We start from the raw sequence: 17657 nt of genomic DNA, 5'->3' as shown, positions 1-17657 counted from the left end.
CCTTAACTTCTCCGTGCCTCAGTTACCTCATCTGTAAAATGGGGATTAAGACTGTGAGCCCCCCGTGGGACAACCTGATCACCTTGTATCCTCCCCAGTGCTTAGAACAGTGCTTGGCACATAGTAAGCACTTAATAAAGCCATTAGTATTATTATTATTATTATAACCAGGAGATCCCAAGCAACAGTTAGGTTTTGAAAGCTTTCCTAACAAAATGAACCCCACTTCTAAATGAATTTATGTGTGTTCATGATTAGTGCTTATTGAAGACTATAGTGAGCAGTCCATCATTATTTTTTTCTGGCAAGACCGACTGCATCCTTAGAAATGTCTAAATGGGATTTGACTCAACAGAGTAGAGAAGAGTTAAGCCCAAAATAGAACTATTGCCATTCATATTCTGAAGGTAGTAAATATAGAAACAACAATAATTTAGCAACGTTCCAGTCCATTCTCAACTGTCTGGAGTCCAAATAATCACATGCTTTTTTTCTTCACATTTCTGTCTGTTTTCCCACTTTTTAAGATGTTCATTGTTCATTAGCAACTTACCTAGCGAATAGACAAGGAAAATAAAAAAGACCTAGAGATGTCATTCAGTGAATTTGGCATGTATTAGCAGCTCTGATAAAACATTTGACAGGAAGAAGATTGAAGCTATCGCTGGGAATGAGTTTCAGGGATCACTTAGACACGCCAGTGGAGTGATAGTGGAGCTGAGTTTCACCGCAGATTGGTGCACATTTTGTTATGACATGCTATATAGGTGAAATCCTTCAATATGATCTGGTAAATGAGCAGTTTATATTGGCTCGTTATCAATCATCTTAATAATTTAAATTAGGAAATCGATCTTGGGACCAAAGGTGGCACAGGGGAAGAAGGTGGGAGGACTTTCATGACCCTGCTCTCTCCCCTGCATATCCCCCTCTTGCAGGAGTGTTCGTGAGCCTGGATTCCACCCTCCTGGAAAAGGTGGACCCTGGGTGGTCTCTGCCCCCTCTCCCCATCACAGGGGTCAGCACTAGAGGAAGGGATCTGGGTCTTCCTCCAGAGCTGACCCCCAGGGCAGGGGGTAGAGGCTCTGAAACAGACCCCTATGCTTGAAGCAGGGGAAGAGGTCATCCAGGCCCCTTTCTCTGAATCTGACCTCCACAGCAGGGGCACCAAGCGCAGGCCATCCAGACTTATCCTTTCATTCATTCATTTATTCATTCAGTCATTTATTGAGCACTTACACTGTGGAGAGCACTGCTCTAAGCACTTGGGAGAGTACCATACAACAATTTTCCTGGGTTGGGGTAGGAAGAGGAGTAGGGTAGTGGTGGTAGCAGCAGTAGTAGTAGTATTGATATTAATTATGCACTTTCTGTTTGCAGAACACTGTACTAAGTGCTGGGAGAGAATAAACAGGTGGAACTTAGACATGGCCTCTGTCCATAGAACACCAGTGTCACAGATACAGGCTCATTTGATGGGCATTTATTCAGTGAAATGAGTGTACCCCAGGGTAGGAAAATAAGGGATTCTAGGTTAATTCATTGAGTGATTATTGTAAACATAGGCGTGGGAGGAAGTAAGAGATGCAATCTAAGGTGTCCTCTTATCTTCTTTTTCTTTTTTTCCAAATGGCATTAGTTAAGAGCTTCCTATTTTCCAGGCACTCTACTAAGTGCCATGGTAGGTACAAGATAATCAGGTTGGACACAGTCCATGGCCCACGTGGGGCTCACAGTCATAATCCCCATTTTACAGATGAGGAAACTAAGGTGCAGAAAAGTGAAGTGACACAAAGCAGACTAAAGGAGGATTAGAAGTCAGTTCCTTCTAGACTGTGAGCCCACTGTTGGGTAGGGACCGTCTCTATATATTGCCAACTTGGACTTCCCAAGTGTTTAGTACAGTGCTATGCACACAGTAAGCACTCAATAAATACAATTGAATGAATGACTCCCAGGGCCGTGCTGTATCCACTAATCCATACTGCTTTTCCCTCTCCCCTTCTTTCTGCTCCCTTTTTTTTCTCTCCTCCTTTTCCTTCCTCTCTCCTTATTGCCAGAACAATTTCCCCATGTAACAGCCCCTCCCCTTGTTTGGAGTTGCCAAACCTATTGAAAAAGTGTGGCAGTTTTCCAAGTAAATGCAATACTTTTTCCAAACAGTCCCCAGACTTATTCCTCCCCTGCAGTCAATCAATTGTAGTTCTTGTATTTCAGTGCTGTTTGCAGAGCAGCTTTATATACAAGCATTTTTAAAAAGAGCTGGGCAGAAACCAGGAAAGGAGTGGCTTGCCAAAAGCAAATCCTTCGTGGAAACCAGGTCTTTGGGAGGCAGTGTTGATGAGAGAGACAGATCTGGTGTTTGCACCCAAGGTCTCACAATTGGGTAAGGCCTCACCGTCAGAGGCTTTGTGAATACAAAAGCACAGCTATATGTGGCTATATATGTATATATGGAAGGTTAGAGAAGAATTATGGTCTAGGGAAAAGACCAGGGTTCAAATTCCAGCTCCGCCACTTGTCTGCCATATGACCTTGGGTAAGTCATTTCACGTCTCAGTTACCTCATCTGTAAAATGAGCCTGATGACTGTGAACCCTATGTGAAGCAGAGGCTGTGTCTGACCCAAAGATTGTGTATATACCCCAGCGCTTAGTACAGTGCCTGACAACTTAGAAAGCGCTTAACTACCGCAGTTATTATTATCATTATGCATATGTGTATTCAAATGATTATTAGTTTTGTAACTCCCTCAAATCGGTGAACATTGATGCTTACACACATTCACACTTAGCAAATTGATAGATTCAGGGAGTCTATTTGCATTTGCAGTTATTGTGCTAAAACTGAGCTTTCTCATGCTACTATTTCCTCTAGAATGTAAGTTTATTGTGGTCAGGAAACTTGTCTGCTAATTCTGTTGTATCATGCTCTCCCAGATCATAAGTTCAGAGCTCTGCACATAGTAAGCACTCAATAAATACCATTGATTGATTGAATGATATTTCCCAGGCAGAATAAAATTATATAAGATTCAAATTGGTTAATTTTTCAGTAGACTGTATCAATCCCCAGATGGTAAATTCAAAATTCGATATTCTGGGCAAATGTAACTTATAACCATCCTATAATTTTCAAAATCAACTTCACGTACTCCTCTTTCAGAAATGTGTACTTTAGGTAAAAAACCAATTACTGGATATGATTTCCTCCTTGACCTAAAATTTTGGGGGATCCTAACTAGACAAATGCAGTATAATAACAACTGTGGTATTTCTTAAGCACTTACTATGTGTGAAGCACTGTACTGCACTAGGATAATGCAATCAGATCAGCACCATCTCTGTCCCACAAAGGGCTCACAATCAAAGGACAAGTAATAGCAGGCATTTAATAATCATTTTACAGTAGAGGAAACTGAGCCTCAGAGAAGTTAGGTGATTACCTAAGGTCACACAGCAGGCAAGCGGAATTAGAACCCAGATCCCCTGGCTCCTAGGACCTAGGGCATACTGCCTCTCTATGTCTTTATTTTCACCATATTTATAGCTAGTATTTCATACAAAACCACTTAGTATCCCCATTTTTCTGTAGATATTTTAAAACAAAAGTTGTGTATCTCCTGCTCAGCGTTATGAACATGCTATTTTGCTTAATATCAGTGTTATTATTGAAGGGGTAACTGTACTCTTTCTTTATAATGCAGGTTGTTTTCCAGTCTCAGTATTATTACAGAGCTGACTCACCCAGCCAACATGAGATTTATGCAGTTCAGAGCCAAAGACTGTTATTCTCTTGCACTTTCCAAACTAGAAAAGGTAAGACTATATTCCCTAAAAGGTGCACTTTGCTATTTCCCTTTCAAATAAAAAGGCTTAAAAGGTTGCCTTTTCCATCCCTTTTTAATCTCAAACTGTAACATTTGCAGTGAAAAGGTTGTAAATATTGAAGAAATAGAGCCAAAGTTAAAGGAGTTTGTTCATTTAAAATTTTCCCCGATAGTGGAAGTAAATAACTGCATTTCTTTACAAATGAGAATCCTTTAAAATAACAACTATAGGAACTACATAAACTTTAGAGTGATCCAAGCTCACAGTGATGCACGCTAATGTTGAAGACTCTTATGAAGTGATTAAATGGACAGATCTTGACAAAGTTGCAAAGGCAATCCAATTTCAGAAAAATGAGCCATATTTACATTAGTTAAATGAACATATTAATGTTATCAATATGCAACTTTAATTATTGTAATATATTAGTAAGACAGTTATATTAATTCATTGTTATATTAATAGAGGGGACCCAAGTATTCACAAGCAACAAAGGGCCAGAAATCCAGCTCGGCTCTGTCTCTGAGTTTTTATTTTTGTTTTATTGGTGTCTACCCCAGCACTTCATATGTCCCAGGCTCTGTTCTAAGCTCTGGGGTAGATACAATTTAATCAGGTTGGTATAGACACTCTGCCAGTCTAAATAGAGGGGAGAACAGGCATTGAAACCCCATTTTACAGTTGAGGAAATTGAGGCCCAGCTAAGTTAAGTGACTTGCCCAAGGTCACACAGCAAGCAAATGGTGGAACTAGGATTAGAACTGAGGGTCTTATGACTTCCAGGCTCGGACGTTTTCCAGTAGGCTACATTGCTAGACCGAGAAAAACTCCCTCCCTCTCTTGGGAGTCTGCGGCTATTTGGGAATGCTCTCGGTCAAAACCTTTGAATGCTCAACATTGGCACCTTCATTGCCTAGGAACTATTTCCCCTTGCATGGACGAGTGGAAAAAGCATGGGCCTGGGAGGATGTGGGTTCTAATTCTGGCTCCTCCACATGCCTGCTGTGTGTCCTTGGACAAATCACTTAAATTCTCTGTTCTTCAGGAACCTCATATGTAAAGTGGGGATGAAGACTGTAAGCCCAGTGTGGGGCAGGGACTGTGTCTGACCTGACAAAGAAGCAGCGTGGCAGAGAAGCAGCGTGACTTTGTGTACAGAGCATGAGATTGGGAGTCAGAGGTCATGGGTTCTAAAACTGGCTCCACCATTCATTCATTCAATCATATTTATTGAGCACTTACTGTGTGCAGAGCACTGTACTAAGCACTTGGGAAGTACAAGTTGGCAACCACTTGTCACCTGTGTGATTTTGGGCAAGTCACCTATCTTCTCCGTGCCTCAGTTACCTCATCTGTAAAATGGGGATTAAGACTGTGAGCCCCACATGGGACAATCTGATAACCTTGTATCTATCCCAGTGCTCGGCACATAGTAAGCACTTAACCAAAGCCATTATTATTGTTATTATTATCTTGTGCCTACCCCAGTCATTAGAGCAGTACTTTCCACATAGTGAGTGCTTAACAAATACCACAATTATTATGATTACCATGCTTTGCTTGGGCATGAAACTGTCCTTTACGTCTATCTATCCTTTGTCTGCCTCTATGGCTCCCCTGTGCCCCCTGATTCCTTCCCGCCCTCGTGTCAGGCTTCCAAAACCCCAAACCCAACCTTTGTGCTTTAGTTTTTTACCTTGTCTTGCCTCTCTCCCTGCCCTGCTCTAGCAGGCAGTTCCCTGCAGCCCACACTGCATCCTCACTACCCTGCAACCTTGTGGGGGTGAGTCTGAAGGGACACAGGCTGTGGTGGAGCAGGCCGGCTGGCCAGGGGTCAGACCGGGAGGTCTGTGGGGTGGTTCTGGGATTCAGTCAATAGAGATGGATTGGCAGGGATAGAGGTTGCTTTGAGATTTGCTGGGGAGGGTATGGAGAGCCACAAGATGTAGCGGCAAAAGCAGGGTAATTAGCCAGAGAGCGAGGGACAGTGTGTCTGCCACTGATTAGGTTAAGGAGCCCTTCATTTACCTGAAGGCAGCACCAAGAACAAAGACAATCAGAGGAGGGATTAAGGAGAAAGAGAAGGGACAAGTTGGTTGGAGAAGCAGGGGGACATTTTAAGCTAGTTGAGATTGAGCAGTTAGTTGAAGTTCATTGGGACAGGATGGAAAATCAGTGCTATTTATTGAGTGCTTGCCATGTACAAGGCACAGTATGAAGCGCTTGGGAAAGTACAATGCAATAGAGTTAGTAGACGTGATCGCTGGCCACAAGGAGCTCCCATTTTACAGAGTACTTTATAGAAGATGACTTTTTCCATTCTGATGATGATTGATGATTATGGTACTTGTTAAGAGTGTCCTGTGTGCCACGCATTGTTCTAGGCATTGGGTTAGATACAAGTTAATCGGGTTGGACTCAGTCCCTGTCCCTCATGGGGCTCACAGTCTAAGTAGGAAGGAGTAAGATTTAATCTCCATTTTACAGATGGGGTAACTGAGGCACAGAGAAGTGAAGTGACTTGGCCAAGGTCACACAACAGACATTTGGCAGAGTAGGGATTAGAACTCAGGTCCTCTGACTGCCAAGCCCATGCACTTTCCACAAGGCCATGCTGCTTCTCTTTTGGAGCTCAGAGGACTAGGACTAGGTTTAACACTTGGATTATAGGATCAGTACCCTCTCACTGGAGAGTTTCCAGTACTCTACCAGTCTCAACAACAGGAGGGAGAGTCAAGCAGGGGCCTACCCATTCCATTCCTAGCTTGGGAAGTGGCTAGTGAGTGGAAAGCAATCTGCTACAAGTCAAAACTCACCTCTCCTGGGCAGCAGACACATGGGAGAGAATCGAGGGCAGAGACTCGTTTACTGTGCGGAAGGAGGCAATGGTAAACCACTTCCATATTTTTACCAAGAAAATTCTGGGGATACACTACAAGAACGATTGCAGATGGAAGTGGGGCGTTCTGGGAGAGATGTGTCCGTGGCGTCGCTATGGGTCGGACACAACTCAACAGCATAAGACAACAATAAAGGGTCAGGCTGTAGACCAATTGAGTGGATTACTTGGGTGAGGTGTTCAGGCAGTGCAAACTCTTTTCCTTGCCCCTACAAGCCATCTGTTGGGATGATTATCAGGGCCCCAGAGGGCTACTTCGCCTTTGACCAGAGCTGGGGATCACTAGACTAGACAAACGTCTGCCTTCGTGATGGTTTTCACTGGCTGAGCTGAAGCAAACCACATTTCTGTTCAGGAGAGCTGAGGAAGGGTTTTTATCCACTGCTTCTCTGAAGATTCCTTCTGCAAAGCCTCCAGTTTCTCACTAGGGAAGGAAGCAATTTGCATCCTTGGCTAGCAAGACAGTTACAAGGCACTCAGTGAAGGGATATAATTAACAATTTACTGTTCATGGAAACAAGGAGGTGGATGCATTGCTTTAGTAACATAAATAGAGCTTGAAAGCAGGAGATTACTACATGATTGCAATGGGATGTCCCCTGCTGTCTATAAAACAGGATCTAATATCATGCCTATCAATCAAACAATCAATTGCATTTATTGAGCACTTGCTATATACAGAGCACTCCACTAAGCACTTGGGAGAGTACAGTACAATAAGAAACAGTCACATTCCCTGCCCACAACTAGCTTTCAGTCTAATGATAGTTATTGAGTGCTTACTAGGTGCTTGGGAGAGTACAACAGAGTTGGCAAACATGTTCCCTGCCCATAATGAGCTTACAGTCTGGGGGGGACATTAATATATATAAATAATTTGTGATCTATAATTTAAAGATATGTATATAAGTGCTGTGGAGTTGAGGTCATGAATCCATGACACAGAAGGGAAAGGGAGCCAGGGAAGAAAGGGCTTAATCGGGAAAGGTTTCTTGGAGGAGATTTGACCTCAATAATGCTTTGAAGGAGGAGAGAGTGGTGGTCTTGTATAAGAGGAGAAGGAGGGCATTCCAGGCAAGGCAGTGAGGGAAGGGGGTGTATAGAAAAAGGTGCGTTGGAGAGATAGATGAAATCAGACCACAGTAAGTAACTGATTATAGGTGAGCAAAGTGTGAGGGCTACATTGTAGTAGGATATCAGAGAGGTGAAGTAGGTCAGGACATCTCCATCTGTATGTCCGCCCGCCACCTAAAGCTCAACATGTCGAAGACTGAGCTCCTTGTCTTCCCTCCCAAACCTTGTCCTCTCCCTGACTTTCCCATCTCTGTTGACGGCACTACCATCCTTCCCGTCTCACAAGCCCACAACCTTGGTGTCATCCTCGACTCTGCTCTCTCATTCACCCCTCACATCCAAGCCGTCACCAAAACCTGCCGGTCTCAGCTCCGCAACATTGCCAAGATCCGCCCTTTCCTCTCCATCCAAACCGCTACCCTGCTCGTTCAAGCTCTCATCCTATCCCGTCTGGACTACTGCACTAGCCTTCTCTCTGATCTCCCATCCTCGTGTCTCTCTCCACTTCAATCCATACTTCATGCTGCTGCCCGGATTATCTTTGTCCAGAAACGCTCTGGACATATTACTCCCCTCCTCAAAAACCTCCAATGGCTACCGATCAATCTGCGCATCAGGCAGAAACTCCTCACCCTGGGCTTCAAGGCTGTCCATCACCTCGCCCCCTCCTACCTCACCTCCCTTCTCTCCTTCTACTGCCCAGCCCGCACCCTCCGCTCCTCCACCACTAATCTCCTCACTGTACCTCGCTCTCGCCTGTCCCGCCATCGACCCCCGGCCCACGTCATCCCCCGGGCCTGGAATGCCCTCCCTCTGCCCATCCGCCAAGCTAGCTCTCTTCCTCCCTTCAAGGCCCTGCTGAGAGCTCACCTCCTCCAGGAGGCCTTCCCAGACTGAGCCCCTTCTTTCCTCTCCCCCTCGTCCCCCTCTCCATCCCCCCGTCTTACCTCCTTCCCTTCCCCACAGCACCTGTATATATGTATATATGGTTGTACATATTTATTACTCTATTTATTTATTTATTTATTTTACTTGTACATTTCTATCCTACTTATTTTATTTTGTTGGTATGTTTGGTTCTGTTCTCTGTCTCCCCCTTTTAGACTGTGAGCCCACTGTTGGGTAGGGACTGTCTCTATGTGATGCCAATTTGTACTTCCCAAGCGCTTAGTACAGTGCTCTGCACATAGTAAGCACTCAATAAATACGATTGATTGATTGATTGATTGAGGTGGCTGATCATTGGAGGTTCTTGATGAGTGGGGCAACACGGATTGAATTTCTTTCAGAAAAGTGATCCTTGCAGCAAAGTGAATTAAGGATGGAGTAAGGAGAGAGAGAAGGCAGGGAGGTCAGCAGGGAGGCAGATGCAGTAATCAAGGCAGGATAGGATAAGTGCTTGGATTAACAGGGTATCAGATTGGTTAGAGAGGATAATGAGGAAGTAGAGGATGATGATGATGAAGTTAAGCAGGGTCCAGTTGTTATGGGGAGGTCCCGAGGAGCAAAGAGTACAAACTGAGGAGCAGAATGTGTGGAAAAGTCTGGCGGAGAACCAATGATAAGTTGGATTTTTTTTATGTGGGAGAAGAGGAGCAATCACTGGACATTTTTGGGAAGTGGGGAGATGTGTTGAGTGACATTTCAGTCAGATGATCCAGGCAGCAGAATGGAGCAGGGATTAAAGGGACAAGAGAATGAAGACAAGGAGACCAATGAGGAGGCTGAATTTTTTTAATGGTAATGTAAAGTGCTTACTATGTGCCAGGCGCTAAACTAAAGCTCTGTGGTAGATACAAGCTAATCAGGTTGGACACAGTCCATGTCCCACATGGGGTTCTCAGTCTTAATCCCCATTTTACAGATGAGGTAACTGAGGGCCAGAGAAATTAAGTAACTTGTCCAAAGATCACATAACAGACTGGAGGCAGATCCAGAATTAGAACCCAGATCCTTCTGACTCCCAGGCTCATAGTCTACCCACTAGGCCACACTGCTTCTGATTTAGCAATTTAACAGCAGGATGATGAATTCTTAAACCACTGTGATTAGGGTTTGGGTAGAGAAGAAGAACCAGATCCAGGAACTGTTTTGTTGGGAAGATTGGCAGGATCTGGCTGTAAATTCCAATTGCATTTACCCCAGTGCTTAGTACAGTGCTTGGCACATAGTAACTGGTTAACTGGCTAACGAACATCACCATTATCATTGTTATTATTGAGATCTGAAAGATGGTGAGGTGTTGAGGATTATACTGGGGTTGTGGGCTTGGGGGACAAAAGGAATCAATATTATCATTATTAGCATTATTATTATTAGCATTATTGACAGAGAAGAGTTAATTGGGAGGAGGGAAAGGTGTAGGAAGGAAGATTAAAAATTCACTTTCGGATGGGTTGAGTTTGAATTGCTGGTGGGCCATCCTATATGTTGCCAACTTGTACTTCCCAAGCACTTAGTACAGTGCTCTGCACACAGTAAGCACTCAATAAATACGACTGAATGAAATGAATGAATGAATATTGGTGCCCTTCTAGCGGCAAGTGCAGATGAAACGATTGAATAGAGGAAGATTGGAATAGGGGAAGATTGGAAGCTTGAAAAGTTGCATGGTATAGTGGATAGACCATGGGACTGGACGTCAGAAGGACCTGAGTTCTAATACTAGCTCTGCCACCTGTCTCCTGGGTGACCTTGGGTAAGACACTTAATTTCTCTGTGCCTCAGTTACCGTATCTGTAAAATGGAGATTGACTGTGAGCTTCATGGTCTGTGTCCAATGTGATTTACTTGTATCTATCCCCAGTGCTTAGTACCTGGCACATAGTAAGCACTTAAAAATATCATAAAAAAATAGAAATATCCACGTGGGTGGGGAAGCTCATATGAGCTTGCTGAGAGTTAGTGGAGAGTGAAAAGAGCAGGAGACCTAAAACAGAGCTTTAATGATATCCACAGTTAGGGGACCAAAGGTGGAAGATGAGCCAGGGAAAGAAGCTGGGAAGGGGCAGTTGGTGAGTTAGAAAGAGAACCTGGTTTTGGTAGGACCAAGATCTGATATCATCTTCAATGGTATTTATTAAGTACTTACTGTGTGCAGAGCACTGTACTAAGCACTTGGAAGAGAAGCAGAATGGCCTAGCGGATAGAGCACAGGCCTGGGGGTCAGAAGGACTGGGTTCTAATCCCGACTCCACCACTCGTCTGCTGGGTGACCTTGAGCAAGTCACTTCACTTCTCTGTACTTCAGTCACTTCATCTAAAATGGAGAGTAAGAAGGTGAGCCCCATGGGGGACAAGGACTGTGTCCAACCTAATTACCTTGTATCTACCCCAGAACTTACAACCATGCCTGACACATAGTAAGTGCTTAACAAATACCGTCATTACTACAACAGAGTTGGTAGCACGGTCCCTGCCCATTATGAGCTTACAATCTAATGGGGAAATCCTACATTAATATGATAGATAATATAATTCCAAGAAGAATGGTTCCTAGCAGTGCCATGTGCAGATCAGCAGAGATTAGGCAGAGTGAGTCCACTGGACACTTCCTTAATAGATGTCATGTTGTACTTTGTAAAATTAATAGCAAAAATTAGGGGAAAGTATTATAACAGTTACAAAGTCCCCCAACGTGAATAAAACGGGGAAAAATTAAATAAAATTCACAAACTGAGAAGATGTGAACTCTGTTTCTTTTTCAAAAAAGTAATAGTCTAACAAACACCAACAAATTGCCTTCTTTCAACTCTGTGAACAGAAAGAACGGGAGAAAGGTTCTAATTTGGCATTTATGTTCCGGCTCCCTTTTGCTGCTGGAAGGGTGTTCAGTATCAGTATGTTAGACACGCTCCTATACCAGGTATGTGTCATTTCTTTGTTTCCTTTCTCAAACATATTCTTTTTCACATGAGTAATTTTTATTTGTAATTTTTTTAACATGAGTATTTTCCAATAAAAATAAATGTACCTTTTTTTAAAGGAAATGAGATGTTTTGTTAATTAAATACAATATTTGGTAAAAACAACATTTATTTGGCCAGTGATTTTGTAATATAAAGTAACTTAAGTCTTTCTATATAGGCGATGAGAAATATTCTATTGGCCTTTAAGGGGTATTCATTATTATTTATGATTTAGAAAGTTGGTTTTGTGAATTTTCTTACAAATATTCATCCAGAAGATAACAAAGATACGTATGACAGCACTCTTCATGGAAAAGTACATTTTTGCATAAGTTGACATACATTTAAGATGTATCCTGTACTTCAAATTCAACATATATTGAAAATAAGTATTGGAAATATACTGAAAATAAAACTGTGCCAAGAAATGTCCTGATAAATGTACGTATTTCCCCCAAATTATAAAGTAATGGGGGACAATTAAAAAGAAAAACAGAACTATGGATAAAAACATGTTTGAATGTAATTGGAATTGTTTATGCAATTCTAGAATGTAAATATTTCTTTCTGTGACACACTTTGAGGAATTGTCTGATGTTGTATAGAAAAAACATATTTAAATTCTGCCAGGATCCAAGTAGTCTCAGTATTCTATATTCACTCCCTTTATGTTACCCACCAGAGAGTTTTATGACTCGATCATCTGGTGAGTAGGAAAGTTCATGGTTGAAACTGTCTCAAAAATGATTTCATTTTTCACTTCCACAGGTTTACAATTTCATTCCTTCTGGGTCATGGATTGCTAAAGTCATGCTGATGTAATACTTTGTGCTTCTGCCATCATTCACTAAATTGGTGTCCATCTTCTGGAATATGCCTTTTTATGTTAGAGTTGGGTCCATCTGGAGAGTCCGGGGATTTCTGAAAGAAAATGGGGAATTTTCTGCAGGGAGCTAAGCCGTTGATTGGTGGTGGTGGTGTCATAGCTTATTGCTGCAACCTTCTCGTCCAAAGATCTTGCTCACCAGTGCTTATCCAGCTCTGTGTTCCCTTGCTAACATCTCTCTCAGTGCCTCATTCTTCATCATGACTTTTTTTCTGCTCTGCTTGGTAGCTGTTCCCTGGAGGCTCTGCCTCACCTTCTTTGGGTGAAGTGGTAATAGACCGATGGGAAAGAGTTGTAACAGCCACGGGAGTGTTTCAAAAAGAAAAAAAAAATGAGAACTGCCCTAGAGATAATGAGCTCTTTTCGCACATAGTAAAAAATGTTTAAAATATATTGATATACAGCGTCTTCCAACTATCAGTCTATATAACACAGGGAGTGGTAAAAGATACACGTATTCCCTATGGATTTGCCTTGCCTTCTTTTAGCTTTACATGGCATGAATGAAATTACGGGTGCCCTATGGTCATGAGGTCATTCATTCATTCAATCATATTTATCAAGTGCTTACTCTGTGCAAAGAACTGTACTAAGCACTTGGGAGAGTATAATACAACAAACAGACACTGTCCCTGCCCATAACGAGCCCATAGTCTAGAGGGGGAGAAAAACATGAATATGAATGAATAAATAAATACATTACAGCTATATACATGTGTGCTGTGGGGTTGGGAGGGAGGATGAGTGAAGGGAGCAAGTCAGGGCAACACAGAAGGGATGGGAGAAGATGAGAGGAAGACTTAGTCAGGGAAGACTTTTTGGAAGAGATGTGCCTTCAATAAGGCTTTAAAGTGGGGGAGAGAAATTATCTGTCTGATAGGAGGGAGGGCATTCTAGGCTAGAAGAAGGATGTGGGCGAGATGTCAGTGGCGAGATAGATGAGATAGATTACAGTGAAAAGGTTAGCAGTAGAGGATTGAAGTGTGTGGGCTGAGTTGTAGGAGGAGAGTAGCAAGGTGAGGTAAGAGGGGGCAAGGTGATTGACTGATTTAAAACCAGTGGTGAGGAGTTTTTCTTTGATCAATCAATCAATCATATTTATTGAGCACTTACTGTGTGCAGAGCACTGTACTAAGCACTTGGGAAGTACAAGTTGGCAACATATAGAGACGGTCCCTACCCAACAGTGGGTTTGCAGTCTAGGAGAGGGAGGTGGATGGGCAACCACTGGAGTTTCTTGAGGAGTGGGAAAACATGGTCTGAACATTTTTGAAGGAAAAGGATCCGGGCAGCAGAGTGGAGTTTGGACTGGAGTGGGAAGAAACAGGAGGCAGGGAGCTCAGGAAGGAGGCTGATACAATAATCAAGGCTGGCTGGATAAGTGCTTGCTTGCACTTGCTTGCACTTGCTTGCACTTGCTAATGTGCTTGCTAATGTGGTAGGTTTTGGCTCCGTCTTCTTCGTTAATCAGTCGTATTTATTGAGTGCTTATTTTGTGCAGAGCACTGTAATAAACTCTTGGGCAAGCGCAGTACAACAGAATTAGCAGACATGTTCCCTGCCCTAAATGAGCTTACAGTCTAGACTGTAATATTTAAAAAATGTATACTATATAATTTAAAGATATCCTTACCTACTGCCAGCCATTTTTGCGGCTCTCCCCAGGCAGAGCTGTGCTCTGGCTCTGCTCCCAGCCTCACTACCTCTCCCTCATATACTCTCACTCCATTCTACTTTCTCCCGACTCTGACTGCTTCATCCTGGGTTCCATTTTCTCCCAGCCTTACCTTCTGCTTTCTCCACTTTCTCCACTACTGCATCAGCCTCCCTGCCTCTTGTCTTTCCCCACTCTAGTCCCCACTTCACTCTGCTGCCTGAATCATTTTTCTAAAAAAAGTTCAATTCATGTCTAGACACTTTTCAGTAACTTCCAGTGGCTGCCTATCCACCTCCACATCAAACAGGAGCTCCTTAAGATCAGGATTAAAGCACTCAATCAGCTTGCCCTCTCCTACCTTACCTCACTGATTTTCTACCATGATTCAGTCCACACACTTCACTTCTCTATCACCAAACTACTCGCTACACCTCAGTCTCATGTTTGTTGCCCTCAACCCTTTACCCACACCCTCCCTCTGGTCTGGAACTTCCTCCCCTTTCCTATACAACAGACCCCCAGTCTTACCACCTTCAAAACCTTATTAAAATCACACCTCTTCCAAGAGACCTTCACCGATTAAGCCCTCTTTTCCCCTATTTCCTCTTCCTTCTAAATGGCCTATACACTTCGATCTATACCCTTTATATACATGATATTAGCCCCACAGCACTCGTATGCATATATATCTATAATTGATTTATTTAAATAAATATTTCTCTCTCCTTGTAGACTAAAAGCTCCTTGTAGACAGGGAACATGTCTACCAACACTGTTGTAATTGTACTCTCCCAAGCATTTAGTACAGAGAAGCAGCATTATGAGGTGGATAGAGGATGACAGGCCTGGGAGTCAGCAAATCATGGGTTCTAATTCCAGCTCTGCCACTTGTCTGCCATGTGACCTTTGGCAAGTCACTTCACTTCTCTGTGCCTCAGTTACCTTATCCGTAAAATGGGGATTGAGACTATGAGCCCCACGTGGGACAGGGGCTGTGTCCAACCCGATTTGCTTGTATTCAACCGAACACTTAGTATAGTGCCGGATACATAGTAAGTGCTTAATAAATACCATAATCATTATTATTGTTAGTGCTGTGCATACAGTAAGCGCTCAATAAATGCTATTGATTTATTGACCCACTCATTCTCCAGTCTGCTTGTCCCTACTTTCTGTCCTCTTGACTTCATCCCTACTCACTGCTCTTCCAGCCCTCTATTCGTACATTCTCTCCAGACTGATTCACCTGCCATTTTCCGTTCCTATGCTTCCTCATCCGCTTTAATCTTCTCCACTCCCCTATTTGGACTCTCAGACAGAGGCTAAGCAGAAGTCAATTTTGGGTCAGAATTCTAAGAGAAAGTTTTTTTTCTTCCTCTTTCTCGATGGGACATGGTATCTAATAATAATAATGATAGCATTTATTAAGTGCTTGCTGTGTGCAAAGCACTGTACTAAGCAGTGACATAGCTCTCTAGTGTGTGTGTGTGCGCTTGGTTCTCAGTTTTATTTGAATGCCCTTATGGCTTCTAATCTAGAGTCCCTTTTTATCTTGCAGTCATTTGTGAAGGATTATATGATCTCTATCACCAGACTTCTGTTGGGACTGGATACCACACCAGGATCAGGCTTTCTTTGTTCTGTAAGTTTAAAGTAATGTGGTTACAAGATCCCATGTACTTAAGGTTTGGCTAGCATCAATAAATTACTTCAGTGCCTTTTCCGGGTTACGTTTTTTCTGGGTTAGAAGCAGCATGGCGTAGTGGATAGAGCACAGCCTAGGAGTCAAAAGGTCAAGGGTTCTTATCCCAGCTCTTCCACTTGTCTGCTCCGTGACCTTGGGAAAGTCACTTCACTTCTCTGGGCCTCAGTTGCCTCATCTGTAAAATGAGGATTGAGACTGTGAGCACCACAGGGTACAGCGACTGTATCCAACCTGATTTCCTTGTATCCACCCCAATGCTTAATACAGTGCCTGGCACATAGTAAGTGCTTAACAAATACCATAATTATTATTATTATTATTATGTTTTCTCTCATAAGTCTCCAGGTAACACCATCTGCTTTTCATATTCTCTTCATTATACTTCCAGGAAGTCTAAAGTTTAGATAAGATGGAGTATGTTTTTGAAAAGTGAGATAAAAAGCCATAACGTGCATGGTTGACAGAGTTCTGTCCTCATATTGCCAATATACAGGCGATTGAGACCGGACTCTGGGCGTTTAGAACTGACCTCAATTAATTCTCTTTTACTTAATTCCCTTTTACATATCTATAATTTATTTATTAATATTACTGTCTGTCTCCCCCTTTATACTGTAAGCTCTTGAGGAACAATAGGAGTAAGACCCAGATTCCTCAACATCTATAATAACTGTGATATTTCTTAAGCATTTAATATGTGCTAAGTACTCTGGTTGTTACAACAGGAGCATGTGGGACTTCGTTCCTGTCCCATGTTGGGCTCACAGTCTAAGTGGGAGGAAGAACAAACATTTTATCCCCATTTTACACATGAGGTAACTAAAGCACAGAGAAGTTAAGTGACTTGCCCAAGGCATCAGGGAAGTGGGACTAGAACACAGATCCTCTGACTCACAGTCCAGTGTTCTTTCCCCTTAATTAAGAAATGTATGGTCTAAAGGAGGAGACAGAGAGACCAAAAGTATTTTCAGATAGTCGGAGAAGGAGTCAGAACAAGGAAATCACAGGTTAAGATACCGTGCCTGAAAAACACTGGAATTTACATTTGAATGCATCTCTATATCTCTATATCCATCTAGATATAAAGATAATATAGATAAAGAGATAGAATATTATTGTAAATATGACTCAAACCCTGCTCAAATGAAGATATATCTATTCATATCAATTTGCATTCTTCGGCCCATATCAACTTCCATTCTTTATCCAATATCTTATTTAAAATATGGGGTAATTCATCAAAAGTCAATTTAAATATAATTTACATTTTTCAGTACTTCCCAAGCACTGAAGATGTTGCATTGCAGTCATTGGGCACTTAGTAAATGCTGTGACTGATACTACTATGAGTTTGCTTCCATGTAATTCAAATTAATGAGATTTTATTTCATTTACATTTAATTGAAGATAATCTGCTTTCTTAGCTAAGCGAAAGAGAAAGTTAAATAAATGTATACTTCTTTTTACCAAGACTTAGCATTTGAATAAGTTAGTGTTATGTGTGTTATAGAAATATTAATCCTCAACAGGTCATCTTTTTATGGTATCTGTTAAGTTCTTATTATGTATCAAGCACTGTTCTAAGCATTGGAGTGGATGCAAGCTAATCCAGTCGGATACAACCTCTGTCCCACATAGAGCTTGCAGTCTAAATAGGAGGGAGAACAATGATTGCATCCCCATTTTACTGTTGAGGAA

The 17657-nt window shown here is 42.3% G+C and overlaps 1 protein-coding gene across 5 annotated transcripts in view; it reads left to right on the top strand.

Annotated features, from left to right (window-relative positions):
* KCNT2 (potassium sodium-activated channel subfamily T member 2) overlaps positions 1 to 17657 on the top strand; it is a 368421-nt gene that overhangs the window by 316286 nt on the left and 34478 nt on the right. For all 5 annotated transcript variants that reach the window (XM_038757817.1, XM_038757815.1, XM_038757816.1 and 2 more), the window contains 3 exons: positions 3707 to 3818; positions 11567 to 11668; positions 15813 to 15896. In XM_038757817.1, coding sequence (XP_038613745.1) covers positions 3707 to 3818; positions 11567 to 11668; positions 15813 to 15896 — 298 coding nt within the window. The remainder of the gene's footprint in view (positions 1 to 3706; positions 3819 to 11566; positions 11669 to 15812; positions 15897 to 17657) is intronic.

This window comes from Tachyglossus aculeatus, chromosome 16, assembly GCF_015852505.1.
Source record: "Tachyglossus aculeatus isolate mTacAcu1 chromosome 16, mTacAcu1.pri, whole genome shotgun sequence".
NCBI lineage: Eukaryota > Metazoa > Chordata > Mammalia > Monotremata > Tachyglossidae > Tachyglossus > Tachyglossus aculeatus.
Note: the sequence above shows the minus strand (reverse complement) of the source record. Positions and strands in the feature narration are given on the sequence as shown.